Here is a 23,108-nt window from a genome sequence, read left to right as displayed (position 1 = left end):
CATACCAACTAAGAAATATTGTCCAAGATTTAGACTAATTAGACATGTGGCAGAGAAAAAAAATGCATGGGATACATATAAATTAACAGGTTTGGTTGGTTTGGTTTTTTTTTTTTTTTTTTTTTTAGGAGCATTAGCAACTAAGGCCATATTGCTCCGGGATATGCAGTGGTCATTCCCTGACCTTTCCACATCCTCCATATTTGGTGGTGGCGGGCTCGAACCCCGGTCTAATCAAGAAGCGTGTGCTATGCACTGCTGCTCCTTCCCACCTGGCTACGGAGGCACCATAAATTAACAGGTGACATAGAAGCCTATGATAGATATAAGCTGGTCTGAAACAAAGAAGGTTAGGCAGATTACAAGAACGCTTTGGCAAAGGATGCAAAGAAAAACAGCAAAGACTTCTTTACTTATGTAAACTCTAGAAGGAAGGGGATGAATCAGATTGGTCCACTTGATATCAATGGTTCAACTGTTGATGATCTTGTTCAGGTAGCTAACAAACTAAATGAATATTTTGCCTCTACATTCATACATGAGGAGTTATTCAGGAAGAGGAATGCCAGAGGTGTATTAAACTCTGACAGTAAGCTAGATAATCTTGTGATTGCTGTGAGTAAATTGGAGAAATTGCTGAAGATAAACATAAGAAAGGCACCTGGGGTAGATGGAATCTATCAAGTTATATTAAAGGAGGCAGCAAAGGAAGTCAGGAAACCCTTAGCCATGATTATGAGAGCTTCCTTGGACTCAGGGGGGTACCCATGGACTGGAGATGTGCAAACGTGAACCCAATCCACAAAGGAGGTTCACATGTAATTACAGACCTGTTAGTTTAATCTCTGTTCCAAGGAAATTAATGGAGGCACTGGTTAAAGAAGCACTGCAGGATCATCTAGACAAGACTTCAGGTATAGCTCGGAAACAGCATGGGTTTGTTAAAGGGAAGTCTTGTCTCACCAATTTGATTGGATTGAAGTAGTCACAAAGGAACTGGATGCAAAGAACAATTTTGATATCATATATTTTGATCATAGCAGGGATAAGGAGGTGATTATCCCCTTATATAAGGCAATGGTCGGGCCACACCTTGAGTACTGTATGCAGGGGCCTCATTTTAAGAAAGATGTAAGAGCTGTTGGAACGAGTACAGAGAAGGGCAACAAGATTAGTGAATGGAATAAAGGGTTTCTCTTACGAAGAAAGGCTTAAGTTTTGTAAATTTCCGTGTCTGGATGACTAGGCACCTGTGAGGTGATCTGATTGAGGTGTATAAAGCCTTGAATGGTTTGAGCATGCTCAATGCTGATGGAATTCTTCTTCTTGTTCAGAATAATCATTTGAGAGGGCATAAATGTATGGAAGTTTGCCTTTGGCCAGCGGGTGGTTGGTTGGTGGAACAGACTTCTTTCCTCTGTTGTGGAAGTTGATGGCCTAAATAAATTTAAGGCTGAGCTGGACAGGTACTTGGAACGAACGGAGGGGTGAATTGGGAGTGTTTTTTTTTTTTTTTTTGCTGATGCTGCATAAGCTTGCTTTCTTGCATCATATGCCTCTACTAATGTTAATGCTAATCCATCTGTCATTGTGTCTTCGAGCTATGTGTCCTGCACAAGACCATTTTAAGTCTTTAGTTTTCATAAGAGTGTCCTTTACTTGAGTTTGCTGCCTAATCCATATGTTTCTCTTCTTATTTAACAGTCTGATTCCTAACATAATTCAATCCATTCTTCACTGTGTAGTGCTCAACTTCTCTTCCATTTTTTTTTTGAGTGCCCAAGTTTCACTTCCATAAGTCATGGTGGGGAGTATACTTTGGTTTATTATTTTTCGTTTCAGACAAACTGAGATATTGCTCCTCAGTATGTGACTATATTTCCTGAATGCTATCCATCCAAAATTTCTTCTTCTCTTGACTTCCAGAAGATTAGACTAGGTCACTGACTTCCAGCGACCTAGTCTAATCTTCTGAAAGCTTCCTCAAGGGCAGCAATAAACAATTTTGGAGATACTGTGTCACCTTCTCGAACTCCTTTCTCAATTTTAAATTTGCTACTCTCTTTGTCTAGTCTAATAAAGGAGGTAGCATTCTCATATATTGTCTTCAAAATCATAATATATGGGGTGTCGATGACTTGTCTTTCCAGGGCCCGAAACATTTCCTTATGCTGTATGGAGTCAAATGCAATATAAACAATATATCATTAAGGTTAAAGGTAAAAATAAAATTTCCGAAAATTTAATTTTTACAAAATTTCTGCAAAGAAAAAAGCAGGAACAAGATAAGTATATCTCTTGATGGATATTCGTCTTTGAAAAATAGAAGATACTTAAATGTAAATGTTCATGTCAATGAAGGCCAATTTTGGAGCTTAGTAATGGTACAAATTATTGGTAGCTTACAAATTTGGAGCTTAGTAATGGTAAAAATTTTCAGCAGAAAGTGCTGTAGAGGCTAAACTAGAAGTACGTAGTGCTAGTAAAGGCTAAACTAGAAGTACTAGTAGTGCTAGTAGAGGCTAAACTAGAAGAATCTGATGTCAATATTCAGGCACTTTGTTGTCTATGTTACAGATGGTGCCAGTATGATGATTAAATTTGGAAAACTAGAAGTGGCAAAAATCATTTATGTTATGTTCATGGCATACATCTTGTGCTGTGCATGATGTTCTTTATACAAAAAATGTGATTCTGATATAAATATTAGCACAGAAAGTTAGTCAGATGAAGATGAGTTTGGCAGGGAGTTGAGCATAGCAACTGAAACTGAGGAGTTAAAATGCAACTGAGAAAATTAATCAAATTGCCGTCAATGAAAAATTTGCAATGTAGACGAAGGCATTAATATAGTCCCAGATATTAATTAAACTCTTGATAAAGTTAGAAGAATTGTAAGATTATATAGAAAGTCACCAGTTGAGAATGAAATTTTACAAAATTACATGAAAACAGAGCATGGTTATGAAAAGATGTTAATTTTAGATTCCAAAATTTATTAGAACAGTTTATAATAAGATCAGCAGCTGCCAAAGCCTTGACTGATATTAAAGAAAAGCAACCTCTAACTAATGAAGAATTTGATGCCTTTCACAATATTTTGTCAGTAAAATTGGCAGAGAAAAATTGTGTAACTGTGATGCAACTTTGCTCTGAGGGTATATTTGCTCTTATAATTGATGAGCTAAGTCAACAAAAATCAAGATTTTCCAAGAAAATGAAAAACTTTAATACTGAGGATTAGCGAGAGAAATACTACTTTGGTTGGGCTGATTTAGAATTTAAATAGGGTAAAATATGAAAATTGTGCAGCTACTCCTGGCTTGCCCACTTTACTGAATAAGAAATCAATGTTTGAATCTGGAAAGATGAATTGTCAAAGATTTTCAATGAAGGCGAACACAATCTAGCTCTTCACATTCCGAAGAAGAGGAAAGTCAGGAAATTGCACAATCCATATCACTAGCAGACAAATTAGAAGCAGCAATACAATCAAAGATAAAAACTATGCATTGTTCAACATTTTCATGTTAGGCTCAGAGTTTAAACAAGCATTTGTAGCAAGAACTGTTATTATTTGGGACAAGAAGGAACAGAAATTCAACATCGCAAATTTATTTAATGCACTGAAACCATTCTGACAACTTCAGTTGAATCAGATAAAGCCTTTTCTGCAGCAGGTTTATTTATAACCAAGTTGAGAACTCGTCTTAGTGAGAGAAGTATCAATTGCTTATGTTTTTTAAGAAACTATTTTAAAAATTTTGATTGACTCTTTAAATATTTTAAAATAAATATTTTAAAAAATTAATTTAAAAAAATATATATTTAAAATAAAAATAATCTTTTTTTCATTTGTGAATGCGCTTAATTATAATTAAAGGGATATAATATTTTAACCTTTTATATGTCCTTCGTTGATGAATAGCATGATAAAAATTATGTTTAATAAATAGCCACCATTCATGGTGAATACAATTGAGAAATTGCAATGTATAAATGGCTATCCAGGCATAAGAAATTAATTTTTGCAATTCTAAAATGGTATCTTACCATCGAACAATAAAAAAATTACTGTTCTCTTAATATACCACCATTTCCTGGATGTTCCAGAAATCCCAGGAATTCTCGGGATGAAGGAAGTTGCATACAAAGAGAAACCCTAACAAGAACTAATTAAACAACCCTTTTAAATCCACAGAAAACTTTCTTATGAAATTTATCATTAGTGGTAAGTTATCCGACAATCCAACATGTAATATTTGCCTCTTTTTAGTTCTTATTGAGTTCTAGTGCCCATGATTGACAGCCAACATCATGTCACAACATATTAGTATTATTTATGCATAAAGACAGCTTTCATTGTAATTCTTAGTAGCAAACTGCTCACATTACCTCAGAAACTTCACAAATTCTCCTTATATGAAACTCCTTATAATAATTTTATATCAGATGGAAAATTGATTAGAACTTTGAAAGACATAAAAGAGAAAATTTAAGTAAGGCATAAGCTACTTTAATAGTATAATATTTTGCATAGCAGAAGGCAAAATAAAATTTTATTTTTAAAGGACAACACTGCAAGCATAACGTTTTTAATGACAATCAACTGAAGCTGCCTTGTGATTTTGCTATTTTATTCTGCATGAATTTCTAAATTGTGGGCTTCTCCTTTTTCAAATTTTGGTAACCTAACCTTAATATAATAACACTACTGTGTACAACTGGGTTATGGAAATTGAATAAAGTATGAAATGAGGATTAACTGAAGTTTACTTAGTAAACAACAGATTTCTTTTTTCTACCAGCATAATGTTCTGTAGGATAATAAAGTACCATAGCTCCTCACATTTGCTACTTTCTTGTCATTCATTTCTTGATTACAGGCTTCTCCTTTTGCAAATTTACATAACCCAACTTCAATACAAATAGTACTAAAATATAGTACAAAACTGAAATAGTACTAAACAGTACAAAATAAAAATTTTATTTTTATCTCAAAATAACATGCTCTGCTTTCTCGGGAGGGTTCAGACACAACTTTTTTGGTCATCAGCAACTGAACAGTTCATTCGAAGTTATGGAAAACTTTTCCAGGTCTTAGATATAATAAATAGTTCGGCTACTTACTATCACATTTGTCAGATCTTTTAGGTAAGGTAACCTAATTAAATAAGGGTAGGGCCGTTTGAAAAGTTGTGCTTGATTGTTTCCAAGAAAGCAGAGCATAACATTTTGTTACTGTTTAGTGGTATCGTTAACTTCTGTAACATAACTGCACCCAATACTATTATTGTATTATGACTGAGCTACATAAATTTGCAAAAGAACAGGCCTGCAATCAAGAAATGGACACAAAAGAAATTAATGAAAATGACCAAAACAATAATGGCCTATAAATATATATTAACTGATTTCATCATAAGCAAACATGAGTAGTAGACAAACAAATGTCAATAATGCTATTCCAGGCATATATAATCAAAAATAAAAGCAAATGAGAGCTAAAAAAAATTTTTTTGCCATTTTATTTATTTAATTGTCATATTATATCGTACTTTATAAGTAGTTTTATAAACTTAGTTACGCTTGTTATTCTTATTTTTAATTTAGATAGAGATTTTGTAGGTTACTACTTAATGTATGTAAAACCATTGTTTCATTTGAATCTTGCTGCCATTGTTATAGTATAGAGTAAGTGGTAGGGAATTCAAATTTTTAATTGGTAAATAGGTGGCTAATGCAAAACTATATAGCGTAGTACGTATCACTGCATTTAGAAATCTATCAGATAGTGTAGTATTGATAAATGATTAATTAAATTGATTAATCTTATTAATTTTCATTGTATTCAATCAGATATCATGCCCCAGACTAGAGAAGCAAAGCAACGAGCACAAAGTAGAAGTGTTATGAGTCGGAGGAGAAATGAGGGGGACAATTTTCCAATGCATCACACTAAAAAAATGTGCGACGTGAAATGTTTATAGATGTCTTTGTGGTGCTAGGTACAGAGAGTGTCATGAAATTAGATGCCAATTCACCATTCTGATAGTTGCCTATGAGAGTTTGAAGAGTCAGGTAGATGCCCTCGAAGGCATTAAAGTGGGGGCTAATCAAGTTCACAGCTGCCCTACTTAATGCCAGAGCTCCCTCTTGTGCATCAGGCTACACAGCAGCAATCTCCATTGTCAGGGGGACAGGTAATATATTGTCTAAAAAGATAAGTGGAATAGGAACAGGGAATGTCTGCCAGGGGCAAAAGTTGATGACGTTGTAGAGCAGATATCTTTTAAGGGCACAAGGGAGGGGGGTTGTTGTACATGTTAGCACTAATGATATTAAGAGTAGGAAATCTGCAGACTTACTTAACAAGTATAGGTCAATGTTGAAAAAAAGTCATGAGTTAGGGTTAAATTTGAAAGTGTCTGCAATTCTGCCCAGGCACGATAGGAGGGAGTACATGATGAGAGCCTTGTCAATCAATTTGGCCCTGGAGAGACTGTGTACGGCTCATGGGGTAGAATTATCAGCATAGTCTGTGTTTGTTAACAGGAGAGACTGCTTCTACATGGATGGGATACACTTAAGTAGAAGGGGTGCAAGAATATTTGCCGATGCTATCAAGGTAGTGTTAGGGGGTCAGAACACTGATAGCTGGGGGAGATTCACCGAATGAAAGATTAACATTAGACGCAGGCAGAAGTGCAAGTGATTCTTGCACTGCTTCTATTAGATTGGAGTATGGAGCACTGGGGTTTTCAGAGACTGGTGGGAGTCATCACGGAACAAATAAATACATGGGCTGTGTTAGGGTAACTAAGAGTAAGAACAGGTTTGTTTGTTTGTTATTTGGTTTTTAGGAGCATTAGCAACTAAGGCCATATTGCTCCGGGATATGCGGTGGTCATTCCCTGACCTTTCCGCATTCTCCGTATTTGGTGGTGACGGGCTCGAACCCCGGTCTAATCAAGAAGCGTGTGCTATGCACTGCTGCTCCTTCCCACCTGGCTACGGAGGCGCCGTAAGAACAGGTGCATGTATACCAATGCTAAGAGTATAGTAAATAAATTTGATGAATTTGAAGTGCTGGTCAAGACATTCAAGGTGGATATCGTTAGGATATTAGATACATAGTGTCACACTGATATAAGCAATGCAGAATTGAAATTTGGGGAGTACAATGTGTACAGCAAGGATACACAGGACAGGGAGGAGGGGTTATACTGTTATTTAAGAAACATATAACATCTAAGGATAATGCATCCAGTTGACATAGATGGTTAGTGCAATGTTGAATCACTTTAGTGTTATGTAAGCACTGGGAAAGCAAAAATGAATTAGGAGTGTGTTATAGGTCTAATGACTCTGAAGAGTACAACAAACAACTGTACAGAGAAATAGAGTGGGCCAGTAATTCAGATTGTCTAATCATTAGCAATACTTTTGTAGATTAATTGGATGATTGTTTTCTACAGTAACTCTTTACAGAGCCAACCAGGGAGTAATACTCTTGATCTGGTTATCAGCAGTGATTATTCATGTATTAAGAATTTGCAGATAAAGAAACCACTGGGAGGCAGTGATCACAGTGTACTGATGTGGGAATTACTTAAGGATATTATTACCATCAGGGATAAAGGGAAGGGTTTTTGCTTCCATAAAGGTGACTATGGTGGTCTCAGTTTTAAAATTGTATACAGTGGGACCAACTGATAATGTTACCAGCAGCAAATTCTAAATGGGAAGCATTCGAGGAAGTTTTTGTGGAAGCTGCTAGGCTTTTCATACTGATTAAGAAATATTGTTCAAGGTTTAGACCTAAATGGAGGTCAGATGAACTAATAAGACTCGTGGTAGAGAAGAAAAATGCATAGGATGCATTTAATTATCAGGAAACACAGATGCCTATGGTAGATATAAGATAGTCTGTAATCAAGTCACAAGCAACAGGAGATTACGAGAAATCTTTGGCAAGGATGCTAAGAAAAACAGCAAGGGTTTCTTCACTTATATAAATTCTAGAAGGAAGGGAATGAAGCAGATTCGTTAACTTGATATTAATAGTTCTACAGTTGATGATCCTGCTCAGATAGCTGATAATCTGAATGAGCATTTTGCATCTACATTAACACATGAGTGGTTATTAAGGGAGGAAAATGCCAGAAGTTTATCAAACTGTAACAGGGTGTTTAATAATTTTGTAATAACTGATAGAAAAGAGGAGAAATTGTTGCAGTTAATCATAAGAAAGGCACCTGGAGTGGATGGGATCTATCCAGTTATATTAAAGGAGGCAGCAAAGCAACTAAGCAAACCCTTAGCCATAATTATGAGAGCATCCTTGGACTCAGGGGAGGTTCCCACCGACTGGAGATGTGCAAATGTATCCCCAATTCATAAAGGGGGATCTAACGGTGACACGGGTAATTACAGACCAGTTAGTTTAACTTCTCTTCAGGGTAAAATAATGGAGTCACTGGTTAAAGATGTATTGCAAGATCATCTAGACAAGACTGCAGCAATAATTCTGACACAGTATGGGTTTGTTAAGGGTAAGTCTTGTGTGACAAATTTGATTGGTTATTATGATGTGGTTACAAAGGAACTAGATGCAAAAAATAACTCTGATATCATATACTAGGATTTCAGGAAGGCTTTTGACACTGTTGCGCATGGAAGATTACTGTAAAAATTGGAGCAATATGGCATTAAGAGTAAGTTGCTGCAATGGATAAAAGGATGGTTGAGTGGGAGAAGACAGAAGGTGGTAATCAATGGGCACTGTTCTTCGTGGGCTAATGTTATTAGTGGAGTCCCCCGGGGTTCGGTGTTGGGCCCACTGTTGTTTTTTATATTTATCAATGATAAATATAAAAAACAACAGTTTTCGAGATTAAGCCTGATATACCATTGATGAAGGTATATCAGGCTTAACGTCGAAGTTTGCAGATGATACAAAGGTTGGCAGGGTTGTTAATGACAGTAATGGCAGTGTGCTACTGCAACAGGATCTAGAAAATTTGGGCAGATGGGCTGAAAAGTGGCAACTGGGGTATAACATTGACAAATGCAAAGTACTGCATAGGGGCCGAAGTAACCCTAGAAAAACGTTCCAACTGTGTGGTATTACACTTAAGGTGGTAGAAAATGAAAAATAACTGGGAGTAACTATGCAGTCAGCTATGAAATTTGCTGAGTGGTGCAGACAGATTGCCAGAGCAGGTTATGGGGTATTGTCAATGATATACAGGAATTTTGCTAGCAGGGATAAGGGGGTGATTATCCTTTCTATAAGGTAATGGTCAGGCCATGCTTTGAGTACTGCATATAGGTCTGGAGGCCTCATTTCAGGAAAGATGTAGAGTTGCTAGAATGAGTACAGAGAAGGGTAACAGTATTGGTGAGAGGAGCGAAAGGGTGGTCTTACCAAGAAAAGCTGAAGTTCTGCAAATTGCAGCATCTGGAGACTAGGCACCTATGAGGTGATCTGATTGAGGTGTATAAGGCCTTGAATGGGTTAAGCAGGCCAATTCTGATGGGATTCTGCGTCTTGCTCAGATTATGAAACTGAGGGGGCCATAAATTCAAATTGAGGAAAGACAGTTATAGAATAGATAAGTGGAAACTTGCCTTTAGCCAGTGAGTAGTTGATAGTTGGAACAAACTCATCTGTCATTGTGTTAGTTGATAGCTTAAATAAATTCAAGGAGGAACTGGACAAATATTTAGCGGGAATGGATGTGAGAAATGGTTTTTTTGGCTGATGCTACATAAGTTTGCTTTCTTGCATCATATGCCTCTTCTTCTACTACTACCACTACTACTACTACATTTTCCATGGCATTAAAAAGGTTGTTTAATTAATTCCTGCCAACATTTAATACTTATTAATGATAATGATGTAAGTATTTCAAGTAATTTTGCTGATAATACAAAGGTGGGTATAGTGATTTATATCAGTAATCAGGTTATCCTACTGCTACTTCAATGGAATTTAGATTAAATTAAGCAGACTGGGTGGAAAATGTCAATTGAGGTTTAACAGTGATAAATGTAATATCTAAATATCTAAAATAAACTAAATGCTGATGGCATCTTTACTCTTTCCCAGATGAAACAACAAACAGGAGCATACATTTACACTGGAAAAGCAGAATAAATTTGTAGAAATTGGCCTTCAGCCCTAGAGTAATCAATTTTTGGAATAAACTTCCAACAAGCATTGTGGAGGCAAGTAGTTGAATTATATTTAAGTAAATGTTTAGATAAATTACTGGAAACAGGAATTAAGTGGTTTTTTTTTTTTTTTTTTTTTTTATTGTTGTTGTTGTTGTTGTTGTTGTTGGTGCATAAGCATTGCTTTCTTGCATCGTTTTGCCAATACTAATACAAATTTGAAAATGCAATCATATTAATTCAATGTTATTTAATGGCATTTAGATTCTATTCAATTCTTTAAAAATATAAATTTACCTTTGGAAATATTTTTTGTTACAGCACCCAGAAGATTTACAATGTTAAGATGCCGTCCTAGATGAATTAAAATTTTCAATTCAGCTGTTAAAGCTCTACGTTGTGTAGCATCAGCCCTCTCTAAAGAATACAGAATAAACTTGCAATCAGTAAAATATAAAGATATTAAAATATAAGTATAAATTATATATGTAGCCAAAGTTAAATGTTTTTGAAATCATTTTAAAGCTCAGGTGAATGGACAAATATAGATCTAATTATCTTCCATGTATCATAACACACTGGGGCACCTCCGTAGCCAGGTGGGCAGGAGCGGCAGTGCGTAGCACATGCTTCTTGATTAGACCGGGGTTCAAGCCCGTGACCACCAAATACGGAGGATACGGAAAAGTCAGGAAATGACCACCGCATATCCCCGGAGCAATATGGCCTTAGTTGCTAATGCTCCTAAAAACCAAATAACAATAACACACTGGATCTAATTAATCTAAAATATGTCAATATGTTAATAAAAAATATCAAGCTTAATGTCCAAGTTTGCAGACGATACAAAGGTTGGCAGGATTGTCAAGGACACTACTGACACTATGCTGCTGCAACAGGATCTGGAAAGGTTGAGCAGATGGGCTGAGAGGTGGCAAATGAAGTTTAACATTGACAAATGTAAAGTACTACACATGGGAAACAGCAACCCCAGAGCAACGTATCAACTCTGTGGTACTACACTGACAGTGGTAGAGAATGAAAGGGACTTGGGGGTGGTTGTGCAGGCAGATATGAAGTTCTCTGAGCAGTGCAGACGGGCTGCAAGAGTAGCTCATGGAGTATTGTCAATGATATACAGGAATTTTTCCAGCAGGGATAAGGAGGTGATTATTCCATTGTATAAGGCAATGGTCAGGCCACACCTAGAGTACTGTATACAGGTCTGGAGGCCTCATTTCAAGAAGGATGTAGAGCTGCTGGAACGAGTACAGAGAAGGGCAACAAGATTAGTGAATAGAACCAAGGGGTACTCTTACGAAGAAAGGCTTAAGTTTTGCAAATTACAGTGTCTGGAGACTAGGCACCAGCGAGGTGATCTGATAGAGGTGTATAAAGCCTTGAATGGTTTGAGCATGCTCAATGCTGATGGGATTCTTCCTCTAGCTCAGAAAAATCACCTGAGAGGGCATAAATTCAAATTGAGGAAAGACAGATGTAGGATAGACATGCGGAAATTTGCCTTTAGCCAGCGGGTGGTTGGTTGGTGGAACAGACTTCCATCCCTTGTGGTGGAGGTTGATAGCCTAAATAAGTTTAAGGCTCAGCTGAACAGGTATTTTGAACGAACAGAGGGGTGAAGTGGAAGTGGGTTTTTTTTTTTTTTTTTTTTTTTGGCTGATGCTGCATAAGCTTGCTTTCTTGCATCAAATGCCTCTACTAATGCTAATGCTAATGCTAAAAGGATGGAAGAGAAGTTGAAAACTACACAGCAAAGAATGGAACAAATTATATTAGCAAACACAATGTCAGTGATAACACCTATTTTTATTTTTTTTAAAGCAATTTTTATTAATTGACGATATACTGAGATGGATTACAATATTAATACTTACCTATTACCTGATTGCATGTCATGATCTATTCAGGCCATGTTATTCATGGCCTGAATAGATCATGACATAAACTCTAGAAGGTACTGGACAGTGGCCACAGGTATAGTAACCAATGCTGTCAACACTGAATTTCACAGTGGCTCAGTTTTTGATGCACTATTACATTCATTCAATTGAGTTTGAAACAGGTGAGTTTGCAGCCATGGGAGAATGAAGAACTCGCTGAAATGCTCACCAACTAGTCTAACATCACTGCTCTGTTACACAGAGCACTGTCTTGTTGAAGATGATTTGATAACCAGGAAGACAGCCACGATACACAGAAGCATATGATTAGAAGTGATGGATGTATGATGAGTCTTCAGTGATAGAGGTACTAGTGGGTCCAGTGTCTGTGATCCAAATATGTTCCATACAAGTATATTGCCTCTGCCAGCCTGCACAGCCTAACCACACTTCATACAGCATCATTCAAAAACCTTGTGTTCGGTATGACGTATGCCAGGACGTAAAATTTTGTGCTGGTGGAAATAGATAAGTTTTTTGGAAAATTTTACCATCTTTTTGATTAATTAACATATTAAGTTGTGTTTTACAAACAGTTTAAATAGTCTTAGTTATGTTCATTAACTTATTTTTAAATTTAGATAGTGATTTTGTAAGTTAAAACTTACTATTCATATTGCTATTGTATTAGTGTTTTGGCATGAATATCGTAGCATATAATGAGTAGTGCAGAGGAATAATAGGATTTAATTGTAATAAATAAGTAGCTCGAAGGTTCTAATCACTTGTTGGGCATATATCATTTTTGTGTTTAGGTAAGGAATTTTTACTTTTTAGCAAAGGATATATAACAAATTTAATTAAAATCATTACAGAATAGAGTAACGTATACCTTGAACTTGATAACATAAGATATAAAATAAAACTAGACAGGGTAATACACTGCATTTAGGAATCTAATAGCTTATTCTAGTATTGTCAATTAATAGATTAAATTTATTAATCTTATTAATTTTCATTGTGAATCAATTGAATCGGATTTGAATGGAAATCATCCCCCAGACTAGAGCAGCAAAGAATTGGGCACAAAGCAGCAGGAGTGCTGTGGCTCGAGGGAGAACCAAAGGGGGAAATTCTCCAATGCATCACAGCCAAAAAAAATGTGCAACTTGTGAAATGTTTGCACACCTTTCAGGAAAAGGACAAGATCCATCCAAGGAGAATGCGTTTGTGTGTGTGCTAGATGCAGACAGTGTGAAGATATTCAGTACCAACTCAGTGTTCTGATGGGCATTTATGAAAGTTTAAAGAATAGGTTAGATGTCCTCAAAGGAATTAAAATAGTAGGCCCATCAAGCACTCAGCTGCACAACTCAATACCAGAGCTCGCTCTTGTGCATCAGACAATGCAGCGGCAATCTTTAAAGCAGAATGCACTGATCCCAAGCTAGTTATTGTCAGTGACTCTATTGTCAGGGAAACAGAAAATATGTTGTGCAAGAACAACAGGTGGAATAGGACCAGGGTATGTCTGTCAGTGGCAAAATTAGATGACGTTGTAGAGTAGATATCATCTTTTAATGGAACAAAAGGTGATACTGTTGTACACATTAGCACTAATGATATCAAGAGTAAGAGACCTGAGGGCTTACTTAACAAATACAGGGAAATGTTGGCAAAAAGTCACAAGTTAAGACTGAATTTGAAAGTATATGCAATTTGCCCACAATACGAGTCAGTATAGCTGAGAGGCTTGTCAATCAATTCGGGACTGGAGAGATTGTGAAAGGCTCATGGGGTAGAATTTTTCTCAGCTTGGTCTGTGCTTGTTAATGGGAGAGACTGCTTCTACAGGGATGGGATACACTTAAATAGCAAGGATGCAAGAATATTTGCTGTTGCTATAAAGGCATAGGGCGAAGGTAAAGAAAGCCTGCATGAGAAGCATGCAAAAGTTCAATGAAATTTACTGGTAAAAGTACTTTGCCGTAACGGCATTTGTATTGTTGCTCGCTCGGTAAACAGACGGTGGGTGCTGTCGGTCAGGAGTAGAAATTGAGTCCCATGGGAGATTGAACCCTCCTGAAGTGGAGGGGGTAACCTGACCTTTTTTCTTTCAATAAACAATAAACAATTTATAAACAATTTATCACTAGTGGATAAATTGTTTATTAAGAAAAAAAAAAAAAAGGCAAAGGAAGCCCAAATGAGAAGCTTCGAAAAAGTTTACCGGTGAAACTACATTACGAACATTTTTTGCGATGCCAGAACTTCCAATATGACTCTGTTCGTGATTCAATTAGTTAATTCAATTAGTGATTGTAAAGAAAAAAGGTCAGGTTACCCCCCTCCACTCGGGAGGGTTTCAAGCTCCCGTGGAATTCAATTTCTACTCCAGACCAATAACACCCACCATCTGTTTACCGAGCGAGCAACAATACAAATGCCGCTACGGCAAATTAGGCGCCTCCGTAGCCAGGTGGGAAGGAGCAGCAGTGCATAGCACACGCTTCTTGATTAGACCGGGGTTCGAGCCCGTCACCACCAAATACGGAGGATGCGGAAAGGTCAGGGAATGACCGCCACACATCCCGGAGCAATATGGCCTTAGTTGCTAATGCTCCAAAAACCAAATAACAAACAAACAAACCGGCAAATTTCATCGAACTTTTGCATGCTTCTCGTGCAGGCTTTCTTTACCTTAGCCAGGCATAGTTAGGTGGGTTGGAAAATTGTCAGTTTGGGTGGGGATACACAGATTAATAGATTAACAGTAGCCACAGGCAGAAGTGAAAGTGATCCTTGCACTGCTTGTATTGGAATGAGCAGCAGTTTGGAAAGCACAGTGCTGGGGATATCAAGAACTGCTGGGAGTTATCATGAAACAAGTAAATACATGAGCTATTTACTGCAACTAAGAGTAAGAACCGGTGCGTGTATACCCGTATGTACACCAATGCTAGGAAGATAGTAAACAAATATGACAAATTTGAAATGCTGCTTGAAACATCAAAGTTGGATATTGTTGGGATATCAGAGACATGGTCACTCAGATGTAAAGAATGTAGAATCTGAATTTCGAGAGTACAATGAGCACAGAAAGGACAGACAGGATAAGAAGCAGATAGGGGTTATGCTGTTACTTAAGAAACACATTCAATCTAAGGAAGTGCATCCAGTTGACATGGAAGTACAGTCAGTGGTGAGCAATAGTGGGCTTGTGAGAGCCCATTGTTATTTTTTTTGAAAATTTGCGAGCCCATTGTTGAGACAATCATTTATTTTACAAATGAAATCCTGAATGCAATTATTGAGTATCCAGAGCCGAAACTGCAGTGGGGCGAGCGGGGCCCCCTTCCCAGCATTTTAATGGTGCAATCAATTGGTATGTTCAAATTGCTTAATTTTTGATTTAGTTACAGTCGGACCTCTGTTTAACCAACTTTTTTATACCAAATTTTTTTAAATTCCCCTTGGTAATTAGATTTAAAATACAGTAGTTTCCGTAGAATGAAAATAATTTTCATGTAATGAACAGATTAGGAGAGACAACTTTGTATGCATTGTTCTCACCTCTGGCCTTTAGGTAATCAGAAAGCGTGAATTAAGGGTGAAGGGGATTACCATTCCACAACGTTAGTGGTGCCCGTAAAACTTATGCAGCCACATTCCGAGAAGTCGTGCTAGTCAATATGCTTTCCATAGCCAGTCAGAGGATTAAGAAAATTCCCGACAGGGATAATAGCCTCTGGTAAACCTGTGTTGTGGTTCCCCTTTACTCCGATAAACGGGCGTATGTGTTTCGGAGAAGTGAGTGATCCACGCCTTCCAGTAAATTTCTCCTGTATATGTGTTTACATGGTCACAGTAGCTGAATAGCTGAGTGATTCTGATATTTTGCACAGTATTCAAAGAACTAGCGACAGTAACAACGTAGGGGGGGGGGGAAATTAAGGCAACTAAGACATTATATAAACTTTACGAAGATGAAATGTTGGCAGATTTTGAAACTTTGTCGGGCCTTTCACTGTGTAGAAATGTTCTAAAATATAATGGCATACAAGCAATAATTAAAAAAAAAAAAACTATTACCAATCTCCAAAAAACTAGTGCGAATTAAGGATGATTGCTAAAGAACTTGGATGTGGAAACTACAAAAGATCGGTCTTGTGTTCGGGCTATGAAGAGCAGCTTGTAGCTTGCGAATGGTAATTGCGGGTTAAGGGAATTATCCTGCATTGTGCAAACATTTTTAATCAGAAGTTAAATATTCGGGATTGTTAAAGCGACTTTTAAATCTGGAATTTCTTAACCATTTAGCAACAACGATCGACATCCTGCAGGAGCTCTCTTACATTTCAGAAGCTTTACAGATTCACTATGGCAAAAGCAGATAAATTAATTATTCGAACTAATAATGTTATTGCCAATTTGAAAAAATTCTGAAGGAAAATATGAAGCTAAAATTGAGAGCATGTTGAAGTGGAAAGAATTTGAAGGAATCAAAATCAAAAGTAAAAACAGTAAAATTACCTCATTACAAGTTATTAAATGCATTGTTTTATCCTTAAAGGATAAGTTATTAATGCAACACAGTGATTTTAAATTAAATAAAGAAAATAATCATAACATTGAAAAAATTTTTAAACATATTCTACCGGAAATCGTGGAATTTAAAAGAACTTTCGTCTCGGTAGCAAGACTGAAAACCGAATAAGAAATTTGTTTTCTGAAAAAATTAATGATTTTAGAGATTTTGTCGAAGACAGTTTATTTTTAAAATCGAGTGAAATTCCCTTTACAATTAAGAAAGCCAGAAATATCTTTGAAACCATTGCGATTAGCAGTGCTAAAACTGAGCAAGCTTTCAGCGTAATTCACACGATATTATTCATTACTAGCCTGAATAATATCGTGTGAATGAATGAATAAATGAATGAATAATGTTGAAAATTAAACACGTTGCGGATTATGATGACCATACATCTAAATGGAAAACCACTGCTTCAATTTGATCCAGATCGTTATGTCAATACAGTTGGTCATCGACTTCTATTCTGACTGACAGGTCATAAGTCGATCTGGTTGTATGTCGGTCATATATTTATTAACAGTATTTTTTACCCTTTCTAATATTTTTATCATCTTTATAATTTATTTTTATAATCTTTTAAATTTTTATCATCTTTTATTTTTCATTTTAAATACAGTAATGTTTTTATCTTTTACTTAGCGATACTGTATATACCTTCTTTTCTACGCCTAGGCTATCTCTCTCTCTATGAGGTGAAATTCAAATGTTCTCTACATTTTAATTGGTTTATTATTCATACTGTTTATAAAAAAACAAAACTACAATCTATAATTATATTGTACATAATGTGAAAAATAATACTGTACATAATGTACTGTAAACACAAAAATACAATCTAAAATTAATGTAAAAATTAATACAAATGAAATTTACAAAATCAGTTTTTAATCTTTGCTTGTGCTGTGCTGTGCATCGTCAGGGTCATGTTCTTGGGTTGAGGTAGGAGATGTTTATTTATAGAGACATTATGCAAAGCAAATCTTTTTTTAAAACACTTAAACCCCCCAGTACTAGCCTGAAAATCTTCTGCGTAATCGTCTCCGGAGTGTGATTTTAAACTCTGAAACAAACTTTTGGCCTTTGCTTGCACTGTGTGAAGGCTCATGGGCATATTTTTTTGTATTAAATCTTCCATCCACATAAACAACAATTTCTCCATTTCATGGATGGGTTCCTGTCATTGTTTGGTTAAAATTGTAGACTTAATAGGTGCAGAACTTTTCATAGCTTCCCGAATTCTTTCTTTGTCCTTAAGTATCGTCGATACTGTGGAATGTGATAACTTCAAGTCACGTGCTATTGTATTCACTTTCTTTCCGCCTTCATACTGCTAAATAATTTTCATTTTACACTCTAAATCAATAGTTTTCCTTGACTTCTTAGCTGGCATATATGTAGATGAAGGCATTTTCCTTTTACTAAACATTTTATGGGTATTTCAGTAGAATTTTAATTAATACACCACATGCAACAGATGCTTGAAAGCGACTGGGTATATCTGAGAGAGAGCGACTGAGTGTATGTGCCTGGTGCTGTCCTCAGGCCTCCCGTCATCGATGTGCCTCCTCACCTCGGTTATGGGTGTCCTCAGTAGTGACTTCCTGATTTATTATTAATTTATTCATTTATTTATTTATTATTATTTTTTTTTGTGATGGTAAGTGCAGCCGGTCGTAAGTCGATGACCAAGTGTATTAATAAAGAAGTAAATTTCATATGGCAATTTTTAGAAGAAAATTTCTTGAATATTTGTGCAATATTTTTTTCATGTAATCTGTGATTTTTGTGTACCTTTTCTAGAACAGTTTGTTTTTATATTCTAGAATGCTTGTGATAATTTGTTATTTGTAATATGGGAAATATTTTTGTTATTTTTTATTCGCAATATTAAAATTTTATCGTGAAAAAAAAATGTATCCATTATATTTCCCTAGTTGTAAAAAAAAGAATAAAAAAGTTGCACGGCTTCCGAGCACGCACGGTAGATGGTTTTATGTGAAACATCCTTTGCATCACTATATGACGGTCACATGGTTGTGATGTCATACTATTAAAAAATTCCAAAAAGTAAGAACTTGAGATATCGTACTGGTCACAAAAAATGCGTCACACGCTCTAATCTAATCATACTACTAGTGAGTATCCCACACAGACTAGTGGTCTCAGCATGGGAAGCACCTCTGGCAGATGCTGTGGGTGACGTCACTTCCGTGACCGATCAGATTTACTCGGTAGGTACCCTCCCCCAAAAGGATGTTTCACATCAAAAAGTCATCAAAAGTGCGAGCATTGTCAAAATATTCACAGTTTGGTGTTACAGTGAGTAACACCAAACTGACTCAATGTTGAGTCAGTTTGGTGTGATGTAAGCACTTGGAAAGCAAAAATGAGAGTAGTAGTGTGTTATATTTCAGGGTAACTCGAAAAAAAATTCTCGAGTTACCCTGAGAGTGAGAGAGAGAGACAGACAGAAGTAGAAAGGAATCACCAAGAAAGAGAAGAATGATGATATCCAGTTCAGCACCCTGGGTTTGCCAGGGTCCTGAGCTGGATATCATCATTCACCAGATGTGATCCTCTGGGGTTCGTCCAGATAAGAGAGGGGAAAAATTGTTAATTTATTGATTTTATGTATTTTTAATTAATTCTTATTGGAATCTAATGGATGTGTTAAAAATTAATTCTAATAACAAGAGAAAAATGAGAATTGAGAAATATTTTTTCTCTTTGTTGTTTTAAATTACATGTATAACATATTAATTATCTATGGTAACATTATTTTAGTAATAATTCTCAAATAAATTTTCCTTTTTTTTTTTTTTTTTTGAATTGTTAAAGTGAAGTAATTTTGAAAATTAAATAAACACATCAACATCCACCAACATTTAATGCAATTCGAGAATTAGCAGAAATATTCAACATCAAAAATGTTAACTTAGATTTGCTTTTTGAAGAAATTTTAAGTCTAAAGGCATTTGTTCATCACTGAGTAATGAAAAAAAGAAAATGTGTGTTGAGAAAAAATGGGTGCAATTTTTCTCAAAATTTCCAGAGGCAAATAATTTGTATCAAATTGTAAGCTCCATATTAAGCATTCCACATTCAAATGCTTCATCAGAAAGAGTTTCTAGCTTAATGAAAACTGCTTGGTGGAAAGATAGAAACCTTTTTATATTAGAAAATTTCAAAGCTAAACTTATGGTGAAAGAAAACTATAACATGTCCTGTTCAGAATTTAAAAACATTTTAAAATCTTTGGAAGGAGAAGAAATTTTAAAATTAGCAAAATCTAAAGAAAAATATATAAAGTAAGAGTAGTTTTCCTTGCTATTTTTAATATATAAATGTTATAAATAATATTAATAGTTTATAAAGAACAAATACATATTAACAACAATCATATAACAAATAAATTCTATGATTGACTGATTGATAAAAAAATGTATTTTAATTGTAATTATATATTTTTCTTTTACTTTTTGAAGGAAAAAATGCTATACTACACGTTTCATTTCACATTGTCCCACTTACTAATTTTCAAAATATGGCAACCTTGCATCCATCCTTTAGTGACAATCTCAGAGTATCCAATCTGATTGGTTGGGTGATCACTCAGTACTTATGGAACTATTGTCTTCATTACATTCATTGGTACAGAAGTCAAACTGACAGGTCTGTAATCAGTTACTTCATCTATTAATCCACCTTTGTGAACTGTAGAGACATCACAACTCCAATCTGTAGGGATATTTCTGAATCGAAGAATAATCTCATTATTATAGCTAAAGGTCTGATTACATTTTTTTGCTGCTTCCTTTAATATAAATGGATTCTATCAGCCTTGTTTACTTTTAGCTGCCACAAATTTTTCCAATTAATGCCCAATCACTACTAGATAGATATTTTATATGTGGTACTGCTCTCTGTAAGCCTTTTCTTGTGTCAATATCAATGTAAAGTTTAAAAAAAAAAAAGTTCTCTTTAATACTCCAGCATGACCATATAATTCAGGGGAGTTTACAAATAACAAATTTTTGACAATGAATACAATCATTAACCACATTTAGCAGCTAGTGATATGGACCCAATCTATGGGCAACTCAAAATGTTGGTGCTACTGCACTCCAACGCTATTTAGTTGAATACATTTGGTTCACAGAGAGTGCTAATCAATGGATGCTGCTCTTCGTGGATTAATGTTATTAGTGGAGTCCCCCCAGGGTTCGGTGTTGGGCCCACTGTTGTTTTGTATATTTATTAATGATATTGATGAAGGTATATCAGGCTTGATGTCAACGTCTACAGATGATACAAAGGTTGGTAGGGTTGTTAATAACAGTAATGGCAGTATGCAGGTGATTATTCCCTTGTATAAGGCAAGGGTCAGGCCAAATGTTGAGTACTGTATACAGGTCTGGAGGCCTCATTTCAAGAAGGATGTAGAGCTGCTTGAACGATTACAGAGAAGGGTAACAAGATTAGTGAATGGAACAATGGGTTGACAATGAATCTTATGAAGAAAGGCTTAAGTTTTGCAAATTACAGTGTCTGGAGACTAGGCACCGGCAAGGTAATCTGATAGAGGTGTATAAAGCCTTGAATGGTTTGACCATGCTCAATGCTGATGGGATTCTTCCTCTTTCTCAGAATAATCACCTGAGAGGGCATAAATTCAAATTGAGAAAAGACAGATGTAGGATAGATGTGCGGAAATTTGCCTTTAGCCATCGGGTGGTTGGTTGGTGGAACAGACTTCCATCCCTTGTGGAAGTGGATAGCCTAAATAAATTTAAGGCTCAGCTGGACAGGTATTTCGAACAAACGGAGGGGTGAAGTGGAAGTGGTTTTTTTTTTTGGCTGATGCTGCATAAGCTTGCTTTCTCGCATCATATGCCTCTGCTAATGCTACTGCAACATGATCTAGAAAATTTGGGCAGGTTGGGCTGAGAAGTGGCAACTGAACTTTTAACATTGACAAATGCAAAATACTGCATATGGGTAGAAATAATCCCAGAGAAACGAACCAACAGTGTGGTACTACACTTAGGGTGGTGGAAAATGAAAAAGATCTGGGTTTAATTGTGCAGTCAGATATGGTTTTCTGAGCAATTCAGAGGGACAATAACCCATGACCTGCCAGAGCAGGTCAAGGGGTATTGTCAATGAGGAACAGGTCGCTGTTGAAAAAAAGCCATGAATTAGGGTTGAATTTGAAAGTGTCTGCAATTCCGCCCAGACACAATAGGAGGGAGTATATGATGAGAGCTTTGTCAATCAATTCGGCCCTGGAAAGATTGTGCAAGGCTCAAGGGGTACAATTTTTTTCAGCCTGGTCTGTACTTGTTAACAGGAGAGACTGCTTCGAGAGGGATGGGATACACTTAAATAGAAAGGGTGCAAGAATATTTGCTGATGCTATTGAGGCAGTGTTAGGTGGGTCAGAAAACTGCTAGCTTCAGGGAATTCAAGGACTAAGGGATGAACAGTAGCCCCTGGCAAAGGTGAAAGTGATTCTTGCACTACTTCTATTGGAATGAGCAGCAGCCTGGAAAACAAGATGCAGGGTATTTCAGAGACTGCTGGGATACTCATGCAGTAAAAGTAAACACATGAGTTGTGTTAGGGTAGCTAAGAATCGGAACAAGTGCATGTATACTTGCATGTACACCAATGCTAGGAGTTTGGTAAATAAATTTGATGAATTTGAGGTATTGCTAAAAACATCAAAGGTAGATATTGTTGGGATATCAGAGGCATGGTGTCACACAGATATAAGGAATGTAGAACTGGAATTTGGGGAGTACAATGTGTACAGGAAGGATAGACAAGATAGGAAGGGAGGAGGGGTAATGCTATTAGTTAAGAAATACATAAAATCCAAGGAAGTGAAGCCAGTCGACATTGTGGACAGTGCAGTGTTGAGTCAGTTTGGTGTGACATAAGCATTGGGAGATCAAAATTGAGAGTAGGAGTGTGCTATAGGCCTAATGACTCTGATGAGTATAATAAGAAACTGTACAGGGAAATAGAGTGGGCCAGTAAATCAGCGAGTCTTATAATGGGGGATATTAATTTCCCAGATATTGACTGGAATTTGTGGGTGTTTGTCACTCACACACTAGAAAGGCTTTTGTGGATTTATTGGATGATTATTTTCTACATCAGCATTTTCGGGAGGCAACTAGAGGAAGTAATACTCTTGATCTGATTATCAGTAGTAATTCTTCATTCCTTAAGAATCTGCAGATAAAGGAACCACTAGGTGGTAGTGATCACAGTGTGCTGAAGTGGGATTTACTCAAAAGGTAACTACCATCAGGGGTAAAGGGAAGGGTTTTTGCTTTCGTAAAGGTGACTACAGTGGTCTGAGACAGTATTTAAATTCTATATGGTGGGACCAACTGATGATGTTACCAACAGCAAATTCAAAATGA

General features: G+C 36.3%; 1 protein-coding gene across 1 annotated transcript in view; it reads right to left on the bottom strand.

Moving 5' to 3' along the window:
* Window positions 1-23,108, bottom strand: part of LOC150089192 (vascular endothelial growth factor receptor 1-like) — a 418,391-nt gene that overhangs the window by 127,969 nt on the left and 267,314 nt on the right. The window contains exon 15 of the mRNA XM_090389759.1: window positions 10,477-10,596. Within this exon, the coding sequence (XP_090245885.1) occupies window positions 10,477-10,596 (120 nt within the window). The remainder of the gene's footprint in view (window positions 1-10,476; window positions 10,597-23,108) is intronic.

This window comes from Mastigoproctus giganteus, chromosome 2, assembly GCF_048544385.1.
Source record: "Mastigoproctus giganteus isolate SK-2022 chromosome 2, ASM4854438v1, whole genome shotgun sequence".
Taxonomy (NCBI): domain Eukaryota; kingdom Metazoa; phylum Arthropoda; class Arachnida; order Uropygi; family Thelyphonidae; genus Mastigoproctus; species Mastigoproctus giganteus.
The sequence above is the reverse complement of the archived record's forward strand: the minus strand, read 5'-3'. Positions and strand labels throughout refer to the sequence as shown.